General features: G+C 37.4%; 1 protein-coding gene across 3 annotated transcripts in view; it reads right to left on the minus strand.

The window, feature by feature from the left end:
- Positions 1 to 3,263: 3,263 nt before the first annotated feature.
- The window catches only part of LOC140155763 (MFS-type transporter SLC18B1-like), a 49,236-nt gene continuing 36,719 nt past the window's right edge, over positions 3,264 to 15,780 (minus strand). For 2 of the 3 annotated variants that reach the window (XM_072178723.1, XM_072178722.1), the window contains exons 10-14: positions 15,162 to 15,253; positions 12,480 to 12,575; positions 10,936 to 11,010; positions 6,776 to 6,919; positions 3,264 to 5,999 (exon numbers count right to left, since the gene is read on the minus strand). In XM_072178723.1, coding sequence (XP_072034824.1) covers positions 5,879 to 5,999; positions 6,776 to 6,919; positions 10,936 to 11,010; positions 12,480 to 12,575; positions 15,162 to 15,253 — 528 coding nt within the window. In that variant the 3' untranslated portion in view covers positions 3,264 to 5,878. The remainder of the gene's footprint in view (positions 6,000 to 6,775; positions 6,920 to 10,935; positions 11,011 to 12,479; positions 12,576 to 15,161; positions 15,254 to 15,780) is intronic. The other variant, XM_072178724.1, reaches the window with a different exon arrangement.

Consider the following 15,780-nt stretch of genomic DNA (forward strand, 5'->3'; position numbering starts at 1 on the left):
GTCATGTTGCTGAAATTCGAAATAGATAACCATATTCATGATATTAAAGCATTATGAATTGTTTATTGGTAAATTGTGCTTTACAAATCCACTTGATTACTCACGTTTTTAGACGTTTCATCTTCCGACGGAAAACTTCATCAGTAATGTGATGAACTAGCAACACTCCTACTCTCATCTCATGTATATGACCAGCTATTACAAAGAACTACACCCTCTGGAGATGAGAGTAGGAGTGTTGCTGATTCATCACATTACGATGAAGTCTTCCGTCGGAAGATGAAACGTCTAAAAACGTGAGTAATCAAGTGGATTTGTAAAGCACAATTTACCAATAATTGATGATTAAAATATGGAATGACTTCCTCTTCAATTTTTTGCAGTCATTAAAGTTTCAAAATCCATAACGATACATTTTGGCCAAGGATTATAGACTTTAACAAACATGTAAACATGAATTAATTAATTTAATTTACATAGTTTACTAAATTAATTCAGACAGAATGGGTATAGCAAATTAAATCATTGTAATAGTACAAAAATGTGCAGCCCATGCAGTTTTTCAACATTTATTTCTAGCCCGACGTGTTAAAAAGGTGGCCGCATGCCACTGCGTTAGATGGCTGGGATGACACTCCCTTAGCAAACACAAAAAATGTTTTTAACAAGCATATCTCTAGTCATTTCTATTGTTACAATGCTCACTCAATCATTTTATGATCGAATTTGGTGTTGAAATTAGCAAAATATTTAGTTACACCTTTCACTGTAAAATTAATTTTCTCGGCCAAATAAAAAGCAATAATTTTCATTTTTTCAGTAAATGTCATGAAAAAATATAATGCTTGATAGTATTTTTTCAAATCCTAGTATTAAATTAGGCGTCTATAGCATTAGAAATTAAACGACTTGAAGATCAGGGCAATAATTGCAGTACCAAATATTAAAATGGAAAAAAAAATCAATCCATCAAAATAATTGCAACGGACAAAGACTTTGAGTTCGACCACAGTTCGACAGGTCATAACAAAGGCAGGGCTTCAAACTAACCCTGGCAAAAATATAGGAATAATATAGGAACTTTTTGAATGAAAATATAGGACAAGGACAGCGATGGTCAAATACAGTGGGTATCAAAAACCAGTAAATATTAATTTTTAAGGGGGAAAGGCCCAAAGCTACTTAAATTTGTGCATGTGTGATTTTGTTATACTGGTATGACATGTATGATGTCTAGAAATAATGTACTTGTCAAAAAATGAGACCAGCAAGTTCTACCCCGCTGACCAGCTGAAACAATTGCGAGGAAATGGTCAATTTTACATACATTTTTTGGTACATAAACATTATGTAGCTAGGGGTATCCAGTGGTATAAAAATCTCAACTTTTTTGAGAAAAGTGGGGGTGAGGCCCTTTTAAACAAGACGACAGATAAACACACTTGTAATGAGTAAAAAAGGAAATACGAAATGAAACAAACAATCTTAATCCATAAAACTATAAACGTACAAAACAAACTTACCTTATCTTTCACCGAAGAACAGTTGATTGCAACTGCAGATTGTTGTGATAGGGATTGTGATACTGATCCTGAAAAGTCTTCCTTTTAAACGTTTTGTATCAAGAATCAATGGTAGATTTTACAGCGTGGCGATTTCGCATTGGCTGCTGATCTAAAATCACCGCTATATCCGATTGGCTAATCGATGAGAATTCTTATCGGCTACTATACACTATGTAATGTTTCACTGTGCAATGCGTAAAGCTTTAAGGCCGGTTCAGTGTGTTCAGTGCGAAGGCGAATATTCGGCTTCGAATACTTTTTGGTCGTCAACACAAAATATATGCGGCTTCGATTATAAAACTATGAACCGTAGAAAGATATATTTCAACAATTCATAGAGTTGCCCGACTGTTAACAAGTATTGCCCGTTGACCAAGGTAAGCAAAATTAGAGAATTTCTTTAACGAAGTCAATAAAATCATAATAGGTAAACTCAATTGAACTATTGTACGGCGGTGTACCATCACCGCCGATTCCCCTTGTTTAATTCCCCTAATTCCTTTTTAATTCCCCGAATTTTTTTTAATTCCCCGATATTTTTTTTTATTCCCCGATTTTTGTTCCAATTCACCGATTTATGTTTAAAGTTCCCTTTTTAATTCCCCATTTTTTTAATTCCCCATTTTTTTTTTTAATTCCTCCATTTTTTTAATTCCTCCATTTTTAAATTACCCCGATTGTTTTTCGGCCATTGTACAGTCCCCTTCAGAAAAGATTAATCTTTGTGATGGTATCACATTTAGCTGCAACTTTCTGCAATCTTCGACAAATCGTCGAGTTCTTAACAGATTCCTCAGAAGTGGATCGATTCTTGCTACCACCACGTCGATGTAAAGCATAAACAAGGGCAGGAACTACAGACAGTAGCGCTGCTTACTGAATGGCTATTCCTGCTCCAGCGGAAATATTTGGTAAAATTGTAAACTGCTACAAGAAAGACGGACCAAAAGGTATGGTCAGATTACACTTGTTTAAATGGGCACCACCACCATTTTTTGTGGGAACTGAGGCATATCGAATCTCATTTTGAATACGAGGAATCTCCTGATGATATCCCGGATGATATCAAGTAATTTTGATTTTTGAAATTCGCGATAGAATACAAATTTTATGGCAAATGATAAAACAGTCCGCGAAGTAAATTGTATATTGTGTATGTAGCCAGGGGCGTAGCAAGAGCCCCGGGGCCCATGGACAATGAGAAGTGCGAGGTCCTTCTAACATCTCCTTCAGTGGCGGCGGAAGCATAGGGGCCGAGTATCAGTATTTTGTTTCGGTTTTACTGAAACATTTTTGCGCAAAGCGCGCGAAAAAAAATTAAGTTTCAGACTAGTCTAGCACAAAATGAAGGTGACCTTTGGTATTCATAGTTTGCAATAAATAGTTTTTGCAATTTATGGACAATATAAGTGTGCTTTTTCATTTAATGACATAAAATTTGAAAAATATTGTAAGGAACACTTGAGGTTTTGACTTTTAAAACCTACATTTCGGTCAAAAAAATGTGCTTGGATACGTATGTGTCAACACATTTTTCACATTCGCCTCGCTGTAACATTGAATTGTGTTATCTGTTGACCTAGTGACTAAAAAGTGTTTTTAGGGGGCGTGTTAGCTTTTGTTTGATATAAAAAAATCTGATTGGATGATGGGAACACTTGAGGTTTCGACAAAACCAATCAAAGAGGCCCATTTTTAGCTAGAAGCTTCACAGATCCTACATTGCTATGCACTCAACCGTGTAGTGTAATCAAAGACTGGTGGAGACATTCACTGCTTGTTGCATTGTTCTCTGCTTGGAAGCTTTTTTGGACGAAAATGTGTGTTCAGGTGTATCGAGGTGGAAACTGCGCGTGATGGTTTATAAGAGAATCGTTTTGTATAGCAACCTTTCCATATGTTACCCACTTAATTTTCGCTTTTGCTCGGGGCCCCCTGAACCTTCGGGGTCCACTTCGTCAGCCCTGTCCACAGAAGGTGATGCTATTTATATAATTTTGGTCTCATTTTAAAACTTATTGTCTAGTTTACATTTTCATTCAAATCATGAAATGTCAAAAAATGCGACTTGTTCATGGTTTTGTCAGAGCAGATCACATTTATGTTTCCCCAGACATGTAACTCACAGCACATTATGGGTTTGATAAAGTGGGGACAAGTCCCCAGATCGAAAAAGTGACGGGACCACTTGCCCCTTGGCTTCACCGGTTCACACCGACACCGCCTGGCTAATAATTATTTGGTGCAGAAGGGACACTAAAATGAATACACGGGATCGATACACGTGAATTGCTATGCACGATTTTGATATCAGACGAAAATCTTCTGATACCGGGTTAGAAAATGATGAATATCTCCGTCATGATTTTTTTCTCAAGAAACCAGATTTGGTCTCATAAACTTGGAAATACGTGTTGAACAGATATGATAGTCGCTAGAATGCGCTTTGAAAATTGGCCGTGCGCTTTGAACTCAAAATTTGACCATTTTATATTGCGTTGGTCCTGTTATGGACTACAGCGTGCAGCGTGTAGTACAGCTGCACTCACTGTAGGCAGTATAAAAGTCGATGACCATTGACCTCAATGGGGTATACAAGCTTAATCACGCACAACCAAGATCGATTACCCGGCTATTGTGAGTAGCCTTAGTTATGTCCCTCGACTAATTATTAGTTTAAAAGAGCTTTAAAGGTTTGAACCAAATGGCTAATCGTGGCTGTGGATTTAACCTACCATGGCGATTCCTGCCATGAAGATATAGGGTCGAAGACACTGTGCGGTTCCGCTGCCAGTGGTATATTCCCAGCAAATACAAGACGTCTTACAGACAACGTTAAAATGTAGTGTTATATAAAGGTATGTAGGGTAAACATATTTTAACGATATTCAAAAACATTTTTGAAATATTGCTGCAAAACATAATGTTATTTAATTCTTGTCAAAATATTTTGCACAAATCTTTGCGAACAAAAATAACATTTATTCAACATTTATGCAAATGTTGTTGTAGCGTTTTTTCATATAAAACGTTTCAAAAACGTTTTGATGGACCTATATCTGTATACATAACCTGACATTTTAATGTTATTAAAATGTATTGGCCAAAGTCAAATCAAGTTTATCATTTTTAATACACATTGATGTGTTTGCTATGTTGTAGAAGTTTCAAATGTTTCTCTCTCACTTTTCTGGCATTTGACCACCAATTTGAAGGCCTCGAAAATAAACATATGAAGTCCATGGGTTTTATGCTAATTATAGAAAAATGGTTTGAAGAACTACGAAAAATGTGTGTATTGAATTTATGAAAATACCGCCTGTAAGACCTAAATCATGCCTGAAGATTTTCCTGAAAATTGGTTATACATAAAAAAAAAAAAAAATGATAATACGTGAAATATACAAAAGTGGCATGACATATTGCTTTAGGTTAAACATGCGCGTATATTTTTTTGGGGTGGAGCTTTGGGGGCGCCAGCCCCCCGGGGTAAAAGCAAGGGGCGGCCAAAACGACGGGGCGGCGGAAGAAGAAGGGGCGGCAAACGAAAGGTCGGCGGAAGAAGAAGGGGCGGCAAAAAGAATTAGTAAAGAAAAAAGGGCGGAAAAAATTTGAAGTATAAAAAATTGTGAAAAAATTGTACTATACATCCATATATGTTGCTTTGAGGGCGCTAGCGCTTATAGTCCTTTTTTTTTTTTTTTTTTTTTTGGTTTTGTTTTTTTGCTCTTCACTTTTTCAAACAACCGGAAAAAAAATTGGGTCAACCTTTTTGGGCTGTTGAGGAAGGGGCGGCAAAATTGAATATTTTTCAGCCCCCCGGGGTAGGAGCGGCCACGGTAGCCACTGTAAAAGTTGTGAAATTGTGGATAGGGAGTGCACAAATCACTTTCTGTTCTGATTACAGTTATTGATCTACATGTTACAATTTTCGCGTTTCACAATACGATGCGCCGCCAGCGGTTGCTTTTGGCAGTCAAATTTTCGACTCCAGAGTCGACATCGCCGTTCTAGCTGCTATTGAATGTTCACGCGAGTGTGATAATAAATATATTGAAAACAGCTCAACGAAGGATGATCAATAGATAGAAAATGGATCTGCTATAGTTGTAAATTGTTGTTTTAGTGTGCATTCGCATGTAACATCATTATAATGACATTGAAACCCACAATGATGCATGTTCCTGTATTGTATTCGTATTACGCCGGCTTTGGATGTCGACTCATTTTCCCATGATGCACTGCGTATTTTGGCCTCGACCCAGCGACCGCTGGAGGCGCATCGTATTAATGAAACGCGAAATGCTTCAAGTCTAAGAGTCCTTTAGCGGGTTAAATTGAACATGGATTTTCTTCGTTGCTGTAAGTCCATCAAATTTGGTCGGATATAGTAACTGGTATTTAGCCTGGTATTTAGTAGGCTGCACCAGGTGGCTACAAAATAAGAAAATATTTGAATAAACAATTCAGTATCATAATAATATTATGTAATAAATTTCAAAATTTACGAATATAATTTACGTATAAAATGTGCATTGAATACGCGTTAAACATGCAAAATAACAATGTATGGTTTATTTTTTTTGCAGAGTTATAAAGTTCAGCCATGTGGTATTAGTACATGGGCTGATAATCAACCCCCCCATTTTAATCTGAAATGGCGTGGACACTCGCATCCTTTTATCACAAAGTGCACAATGATTCAGCCTACCAAATGTGAGTCCTGTAGCTACTTTATTTGCTGAGTAACGACCGGCTCATTTGGGCCTCTGTTTGGGCTTCTGCTGCTAGCCTTAAACATATGGGGCTAAAATGGGCAAAAAGAACATTTACAAGTTTGGGCCCATACATGTGCCATGATATGAGCCCTTGTGCCCGTGTAGTTTTAGAGCTAGCTTTGTCAATCTGTTGCCTTTTTTTAATATGACATGCTTTGTATTTTTACATTTGGGCCCATGAACTTTAATCTCTGAGGTCAAGATGGGCAAAAGGCACATTTACGGGGTAGGGTCATTAAGTGTGCTAAATATGAGCCCTAGGGCTCTTGTAGTTTTGGAGCCTTGTCAATATGAACAGCCATGAAGGTTCTGAAGGAGGAGAGGGAGGAGAAGACTATAGAGCATAAGCAGACCATCCCATGCCATGTTATACAGGCATAGATAATAGTAACCGGACTAAACAAACCAGCATACACAGACGAGCAGACTTACCTTTTTAAGTAACGTAACTCAAATATGCTGAAAAGTCCAAAGATAATTACTACGAAGAAGACTATCGCAAAAAGAACGGTACAGGATTGAGGAAAGCCTAGGTTATCTACCATAACCCCAGAGAGCGACGTACCAACGAATTCTCTGAAATTATGTGACATGACAAATTATTAACATAGTTAGACCATGGAGACTAATTAATGCCGTAACGTACGATATTTTAAAATAAGTTTGGTAAATTTTTTTCAAATCTTATTTTTTTGCATATTACTTTGTAATGTTTACACATGTCCCAACTTACACTTAAATGAATTCAGCCAAATTCATTGTATTTTTAGGACAACTGAGCAAGTTTTAATTTATAGAGTGATGACTTTCCCCCCCCCCCCCCAACACTACAGTTAAAGCGGGTAAGATAGTAAGAAAGCTGTTGTTACTAATAATTTTTTACATTTGGCAACGAATAACCAAATTAAGGCTTTAATTATTTTAAAACTCATGATCTCATTCATATCAACACAGATAGTTAAAGTTGTGACCAACAATTTAAGGTACGTAGTGTTGAGATCACAAATAATTGTGAAAATTATCAGCATTTTTTTAAAATTATTAGTTAATCGCATGCAGTAACACATCGAATGACGTTACTTGTTTTATTACGAAACTTGTGCACTAAATTCTTCAAACAAAAGTCAAAAAGGAAGCTCACAATGATTGTAAATTTCGATACGAACGCCAACTTTTTGCCACAAAATATAGCATTCACCTCTGTTTATTATACTTTCTGACTACAAAAATGGACAACCTTGTGACTCTGTTCTTAGTTAGTGCATAGAGTAATTTTTAGGAGTACACACACATTTGAGAATGTAGGCTACTCTAAATCACTCTTTCAATTCTGAATGATACCTTTCAAAAGTGAATAAGCCAGCTTTTTTCCGGCAGGGGCTGATGAAAATTGCAAATGTTCTCCCCTAAATATGGTAAAAGGCAGGCAGTGTATGAGGTTTGGTTTAATAAAGTCCTATAATCGTGTAAAAAAAGAATCGAGGGCGTCCTCCTCGCAAATGTTATAATATGTGACCCTCGGCACAACTGAGCCCGGATGTCGCCAGTGCCACTATTGCGATATGCTCCATCGAACTTAACAATAAACAATAGGAAACAAAGGATTTATTGACCGTTTTATTGATTTTTCACTACTTAAATGTCAAGTACTATAGACATGATATACATCATTTTAAAGCTAATTTCAAGCAGAATATTTTGGTTGAATATCTCAAAAATGATGATTGGCGACTTCAGGGCTCAGTTGTGCCGAGGAGTCACATATGGCTTTAACCTAAAGGAGCTTCAAAAGTTACATCCCAGTTACAGATTGCTCCATTGGATGTCCTTTTAATTTCGTTCTTTCCATTGATTTGCGATCGCCGTTTCTTGAATTCTCAACCGATTTCAACAAATTAGGTCTTAAATTTGACGCGTATTTGTCTTCGATTAGGATATACAGGGGTGAATATAACGGGCACCTTAATTATTTTGCTGTCACTGTCTAAATAAAATATCTCGAGACAGTCACTTGTCTTGAAGGGGCCGGTCACCCACCTTTGCACAGTATTTTTGTGGGGCTTGATAGCTAGAGGGAGCACAATAGTAATAAATTTCCCTATACTTTGTGTACAAAATGGCCTCTATTCAAATGGCTCTACCTACCTTACGAAGCGACTCAATTTTTCAAAGTGATGTTTTCCTGACTGACAAACATACAAGCAAGTAAACAAACTAAATTAAATATATTGGTGACCATTGAATTTTCGAGCTACCGGACCACGAATGCAATACACTTTTTTCACCCAATTTTCAAAATAGAAGCACTTGTGATTTTACCTAGAAGCAGCCGGTTTAAGAAATACATGAAAAATCTGAATAAAAGCCCAGAATCTTTTCCAATCTTGGTAGATGCTTAGATTCAAGCCTACATTATTACCTGGCACAAATTTTTCCCAAAATCTGCACAATTTTTTTGGTTTTTAATATTACTTTTACCGAAATGTAAAAACACCGCAGATCAGGACGGAATCCCACAAGAGACATTATTTGGTGATGTGAAATCTAGAGCACATCAGACACACACCAAATTGCCTTCTACGAGGAATGTCCTTCTGATATCAAGTAATAATTATTTAGATTTTTTTGTTTAAATTAAATTAATAATATAAATTTTATGGCAATTTTTTTTTTAATGATATTTTTGATACAGGGATGCAAATTGTGCGGGAGCGGGGAGCACCGCTCCTAGGAAATGACAGTCAAAATTGAGGAAATAATGCCTTTGGAAGAAAAACGAGAGAGGAAAAAAGAGGGAGAGGGAGGAAAAGAAAAGAGGAGAGGAAGAGGAAAAAAGAGAAAAGTAAAAGAAGAGGAGTGAGGTAGAAGATGACGTACAGGGAAACAGATCTCAGTAAAAGATAGCAAGTTAATAGGGGAGGGCTGTGAGGTAACTGAGGACAGGTAGTGAAGCTACTGAATGGAAGAGAGGAAATCTTTAAAAGACACTGGTTGTGCAAAATTTGGAGGAATTCACATGATGTTGGTGTTAAAATATGGAAATGTGATAATGCATATGAGGAAATTTGCCATTCATCACCAGAGGAGGTATTCAATGTAATTTAACAGGAATAAAAGAAGTTGGGTGAAGTCAGTTGGAAACAGAGCACAAATCTGAGGAAATTTATAGAGAGGTGGCAATCATATCTGAGGAAATGTATAGAGGGGCAGCAATGAGGATTTTATGGGAACAAAGGAATTCGGTGTATCAGTACTAATGCCAGTGAGAGGACGACCTGGAAAATATTGAGGAAATTTAAAAGAAGAACCATAAAGCACTGAACAAGTTGTGCTCCCTCTGACAAAAAATGAATTAAGGGGACATTGGGGACGGGCAAAAAAAAAAGGGGGAAAGGAGCCTCTGTCCCACCAAAATTGACCCCAAACTAGTGTAAAATACCAGATTTTTGCGCGCTACGCGCGCACATTATCTTCATAAAGCCTTTTTGAAGCTCAAAGACTTAACATATAGAGTCGTTTTAAAAATACACGCTATGTTTATCTTTTGAAGTGCAGAATAAAGCTATTTTATGTTTGGTATGATTGAGAAAATCTTGAGCTTAAAAACCTTGCTCCTGAGGAAGAAATCACAATTTGCACCCCTGATCTATTAGTCCTCAAAGTAACCTTTATCAATCTAATGATGTATGCGTAGGAGGAAAGTTTTAAATCAGAAGGATATCCCTCGTGTTCAGAATGCAATTTGGTGTGTCTGAGTGATGTGCTCTCAGATCCCACAAAAATTCTGTTCAAATGCCGCTTATATATCCTATCTGAGCCATGAAAACATTTCAATTTGTATTAATTTTGTGAGATGATAAAATGTGCTAGACAATTGGTAGATTTTACCTAACGTTTGACCAAAATATGTTGTGTTAATGTTTTACCCATCAAGAGTTGTCCATAGGTAAAACAATAGGCAGCAGCCCATTAGTCTGAAGGGCCATTGGTCCAAACAGGGTTTAGGGCATTCATGTTAGGATTAGGGTTAGGGAGGAGATTAGGGGTAGTGTTAGGGATATAGTTATGATTAGAATGATGGTTATATTTGGGGTTATAATTATGGCTTAGGTTATAAGTAAGGGTTATAGGTAAGGTTTAGGAATAGGATGAGGGTAAGGGTTGTGGTTTATTTCCCGGAGGGGTTCTCCTGGTTGAAGGTATACGGGGATGTGGCACGGTTTTGGGGTACCTTTTCAGCAATTTTGGTATATCGATGGGTGGGTTTTCGGTGGAGACCGATGAGCCCAAATGGGCGGATTTTGGCAAAAGTGCCCTTAAAAGCGCCCAAATAGGGCAAATTTGGGTGATTTTTGGGTGCTTTTTGGTTGAAAATTGGTATATTGATGGGTAGCAAAAACAGCAAAAAGTAGGTATAGAGAAAGTCAGCATCCGAAAGTCTGTGTGGCACATCCCCGTACAAAATTTTTCGAAGAACCCCCGGGGTTTATTTGTTATTTGGTTTTCGGACTGATGAATCTTCGGACTATTGACCAGTCATGCAACCAAAAATACCCAGCGTTTATTATGGTTGCTATAAAATAAAATCTTACCCTGAAGCGAACACTCCGTTAAAAATTCCGGCAATTACTCCTTGTCTTTGAACATTAGCTGGAAAACCATGCCGTCTGTAGGAAACAATGCAAAATATACACATTCATTAATACAGACGTCAACATAATTATATTGTAATAAAGGCGGTTAAAACGCGAAATCAAATATTACTGATCCAGGGTCTCAAATTTTGGCAAAATTCCCGGGCAAGGGCAAACTATGATGTCTGGTTCGCCCGGCGAATCGCGCAGGCATGGCTAGGGATGTTTAATAGCAATTTGGAGACGAGTGTATAAATCATGTTCATCTTATTTTGCTCCGCTATTGACCATATTGACGAGGCAAACATGAGGTAGACCTTCCTGTCTCTCGATGTCCTCATAAACACAAACATGACAAAAAATAAACTTTAGTGGGTTACCTCCTCAAAATCATTACACCCCATTCATTTATTCATCCACCCACACTATTCCAACATCCGCTCACATACACATAAACTCACCCACCCACCCCAACCCAAACACACCATATTCATCAGGAAATAATCACCACACAAGACGAATGACGGTTTACTAACTGTAATTCATAGAGGTAAGACATGCTTATTTTGCTCTGAGCTTATCTTGTTTGCCACTGAGTTCTCTTTGAACTTGCCTTCAGTTTTTGACTTTTAAATTTTTTGAATTTAAACTACAGTATGAGTTATCGTTGTTTGCTTTTATATTTTTTGTTGTCTGTCCCTGAAGAAGAGTGGTTTATCTGCTCGAAACGTCGGTTGTATTTTTGTTAACTTTGTCTACCATCCCTGTGGTTTTGGATTTTTCTAGTGCAGTAACAGTGTACACCATTCTGGTTTACATACTGCATTAGTTTTTATCTTGTCTTTGTCTTTGTTCCCCACACCAAGTTGGTATACCTGGCTCGAATCTTTCTGTTTTTATATATTCTAGGTATCCTCTTGTATCATCCTTTGATCCTTGGTGTGTTTTGTACCTTGTCCGTTGGAGGCACCATCAGGGGCGTAGCCAGCTTTCTTGGTCAGAGGGGCAAAATAAATTTCTGGGGAACAGACGAAAAAAAATTGCAGTTGCATCATACAATACATACCAGTTTTGTTTTAATTTGTACATGTCTTCGAGCTTCCAAATCAGGCTTTATTGTGACGATGTGCGCGCATAGCGGGCCAAAAAATTGCATTTTACACTATTTTCGCCCATGATCGGGATAAAAGGGGCGTAAAAAATTTGTATTTTACACTATTTTGGCCCATGATCGGGGGATTTTGGTGGAAAAGGGGCTCCTTGCCCATTTTCTTTTCCTTTGCCCTCCAAATTTTCTCGTTCAAGTTTTGTCAGAGGGGCACTTTTCTTTCATTTTTTGTCAGGGGGCACTCTGCCCCCCCCCTGCCACCCGCTGGCTACGCTACTGGGCATTACCTACTTTGTCACCGTTAGATAAATTTACTTACATTGGTTGGTTATAATAATTTCACCTAATGTTGCTATATTTTAACCAACGTTTTGAGTGGTTATGACATACTTACTCTGTCACTAACAGCAAATCCTGGAATGGTGCTACTAAACTAAAACTCCATCCAATTTCTAGGATGAACTTTCCACAAATTATTAACCATAGTTCACTGCGAATTTATTAAAATATATTGATTTGTTAGCACAAGTGATCGATATTTCTATAGCTAATTGATAAGGTATAGTATCACATAATATTTACATAATAAACCATTCCTATATTTGGGACTTTCCTACCGTTGATGAGGTGAACATTCTCGATATCACGTATTATAAAATAACGAAAGCGAGGTCAAGAATGGTATCATGTGATTATAAAATAAGAAAGAACGTAAGACCCTCGCTCGGAATCCCCTTCTTGACCTTGCTTTCGTTATTTACAATACAATACCAGTGTACTTCGGAATAAATGCGCTTTTATAAATGCGCACGTGACCACCTCCGCGCTGCCATAACAGCTTATAGACAGTAAGTCTCGAAGTGACCTTCTACATAGCGAGTGGTCTTTCTATACATTTGAATGCAAAGGCGGAACAACATGAGAATGCTGTGCAACTTTGTGATTATATTGTAAACGTTTCCGTCGTTGAATATTTTTTTCATCGTCAAATACTTTCAAAATGTTGTTTTTGATAACATATTACAAATTCGGATTTGCAAAATGTGTAATAATTTTGCAATTCAATTAATACTTAAATTTGATGATATTTATCTACAGAGTTCCTATCCCTTTCTGTATAGTGGTCAATACATGAGGATTTGGTCACGCTTCCTGGTCTTGGTATGTCGTGCACATGGGTCACGTGCGGATTTATATATATAACCGAAGTACACTGAATACGTGATGTCGATGTGATATCGATTTTACCCCATCGACGGTAGGAAGTTATAGAAATGGTCTACAGGTTTGGAACTGGGCCAGTCCGGTCCATGTCAACACAGACTGAGCCTGTACATCCACCCTCTTGGATTTTGCTCTCATTTGGCTCAAAGGTACCTTTCATGGATCCCTAGGTGAGGTCATTTTTTGGCATTAGGCATATCAGACACAGCCAGTGAGTGACAAAATTTACCAAGAGGGACACAACTGATTCAATTAAGACGAAAATCCCCCCTCAAAGAGAGCACTTTGTCATTTGGACCCCTTAAATTCCCAATTTTGGTCAAGGTCGCTAAACTTTGACGGCCCGTTATTCGCAAACGAAATGCAATTTGAATTTTTTTTTCTTGTGACCTCACCTAGGGATCAATGAAAGGTACCCCTGAGCCGAAGGAGAGCAAAATCCAAGAGGGTGGTGTACACTCAGTTTGTTTTGGCATGGATTGACCCAACTATTAAACTATCTTGTTATTAATTTGTTTTCTGTATTGACATATTGATAGTTACATAATCTATATACAGCTCAGATTTTCAAAATAGTGTGATGTACAAAACAGCTACTCTCTAAATGTAAAAGAGTGAAATTTTCACTCCCTGTCAAGAGTGAACTGATTTTCACTCCTATCGAGTAAAATTGGCTCCTACTATAATTCACTATAAAAGATTGATTAGTTAAAAGAGTGAATTGCCACTTTTTTGGAGTGAGAGTCATTTCATTTCCACTCTTTTGAGAGTGGGTTTCAGTCTTTTAAGAGTGAGAAATCACTCTTTTGAGAGTGAAATATTTTCACTCTATACAAAGAGTGATTTTCACTCTTCAAGGACTGGTCCCTATAGAGTCACTCTTTGTAAGAGTGTCACTCTCTTTTACATTAAGAGAGTAACGAAATAATGATCATTATTCAAAAACAATATTTATAGGAATTAACTACACATTTTAAAACAGCTTTTATTCCTATTTTCTTACTTTTCATGTTCCTCTGTTGTAAATCCTCATAATAAATTGTCTAAGGCCTATTTTCTTTCATTTCTTTTGCACCCACCTTGTGTATGATAAAGTTAAATAGTGGGTTTTTAGCGGGTTCGCCGTCGGACAAGTTTAGAACTATCAAGCTAGATCTGCTTGTTCTCTGTTGACAAGGGCAGTCTTCAGTGAACGGCTCTTTTCAGAGCCACCAAACCCTTAAATTTAGCAGATAGGCGAGATCTGCTTGTTCTCTGTTGACAAGGGGCAGTCTTCAGTGAACGGCTCTTTTCAGAGCCATCAGTAGATAAGGGGCTGTCTACATGTCTCATTCTTAGGTACTTTGTCCTGAAGTCAGAGCTACAGCTTGACAGTTCTAAACTTGTCCGACGGCGAACCCGCTAAAACCCACTATTTGTTATGAATTCCCGTCGTAAAACACCTAGGTTTCATTATCATTGAGGTATAGGACTTTTTATTTTTTTGGAGAAGAGCAGGTAGGGCAACTACTTGATTATATTTCTACATGTTCATACTACATACTCTGAAAATTTTAGAAAATTTGCTTGGGTCATTTTTTTAAAATCATATTTTTGTTCCTAAAATGGGAGTTATAGCGCCCTCAACGGGCACTCTCTCCATAGGGCTACATGTCAAGACCAGTTATAGACAAATGGCCCTAAAATAAAACGGACTCGTGCGAATTTCCTCAAATTTTGCATATGATGTAGATTTAACATCTGGAATGTAATGCAAGTGATGTCGTTGCTGCTCTTCTAAGTTCATTTTTAAAATGTCCGCCCCAGACCAAGGTGAAAAGCCTATCCCACAATTTATGATAAAGTTACCCACCTTGGTAAATGTAACATCGGCGACGGTCCAACTAATAGATACCCGACTGTAGAAAAACATAGTCCTAACAGAATAACAACACGAGACCAATCCTATAAAGTAATAGTTATAATTGAAATTATACTTAAAATACCGTATTCAACTTGGTAGAATTGGAAGCGTCTTCTCTTTTCTCCGGCATGTCGTATTATTGGAGGGAAACAAGTTTTTAAGGGTATGGGTGCTGAATTCTGAAAGACTGTTCACCTTTAATTAACTGAAAATAACTTATTTAATTATGCGTTTTCTCATAACGTTAGTTTTGCTGTTACAACGTGCGTTGGAACTGCATGTAATTTATCTTAACTACCATGCAACAGATTGAATATTTTTAACAGATTGAAACGTTTCTCGCTAAAAACATACAAAATATTTCATCATACGTAGCTGGCGCTATTGAGTATGGAGCCTAGAGTAAAATACTAAATAGCGCCAGCTATGTTGAAATATTTATACGCAAAAACACTTCGTAGTGTTCAAATTATTCATAACAATCTTGTGGACAGGCAGGTCCAAATTGTTTGCATCCTATATTATGATAATGGACCTGGGATGGGTTGCACTTACATTTACAACGCAT

The sequence above is a fragment of the Amphiura filiformis genome, chromosome 6, assembly GCF_039555335.1.
Source record: "Amphiura filiformis chromosome 6, Afil_fr2py, whole genome shotgun sequence".
Classification (NCBI taxonomy): domain Eukaryota; kingdom Metazoa; phylum Echinodermata; class Ophiuroidea; order Amphilepidida; family Amphiuridae; genus Amphiura; species Amphiura filiformis.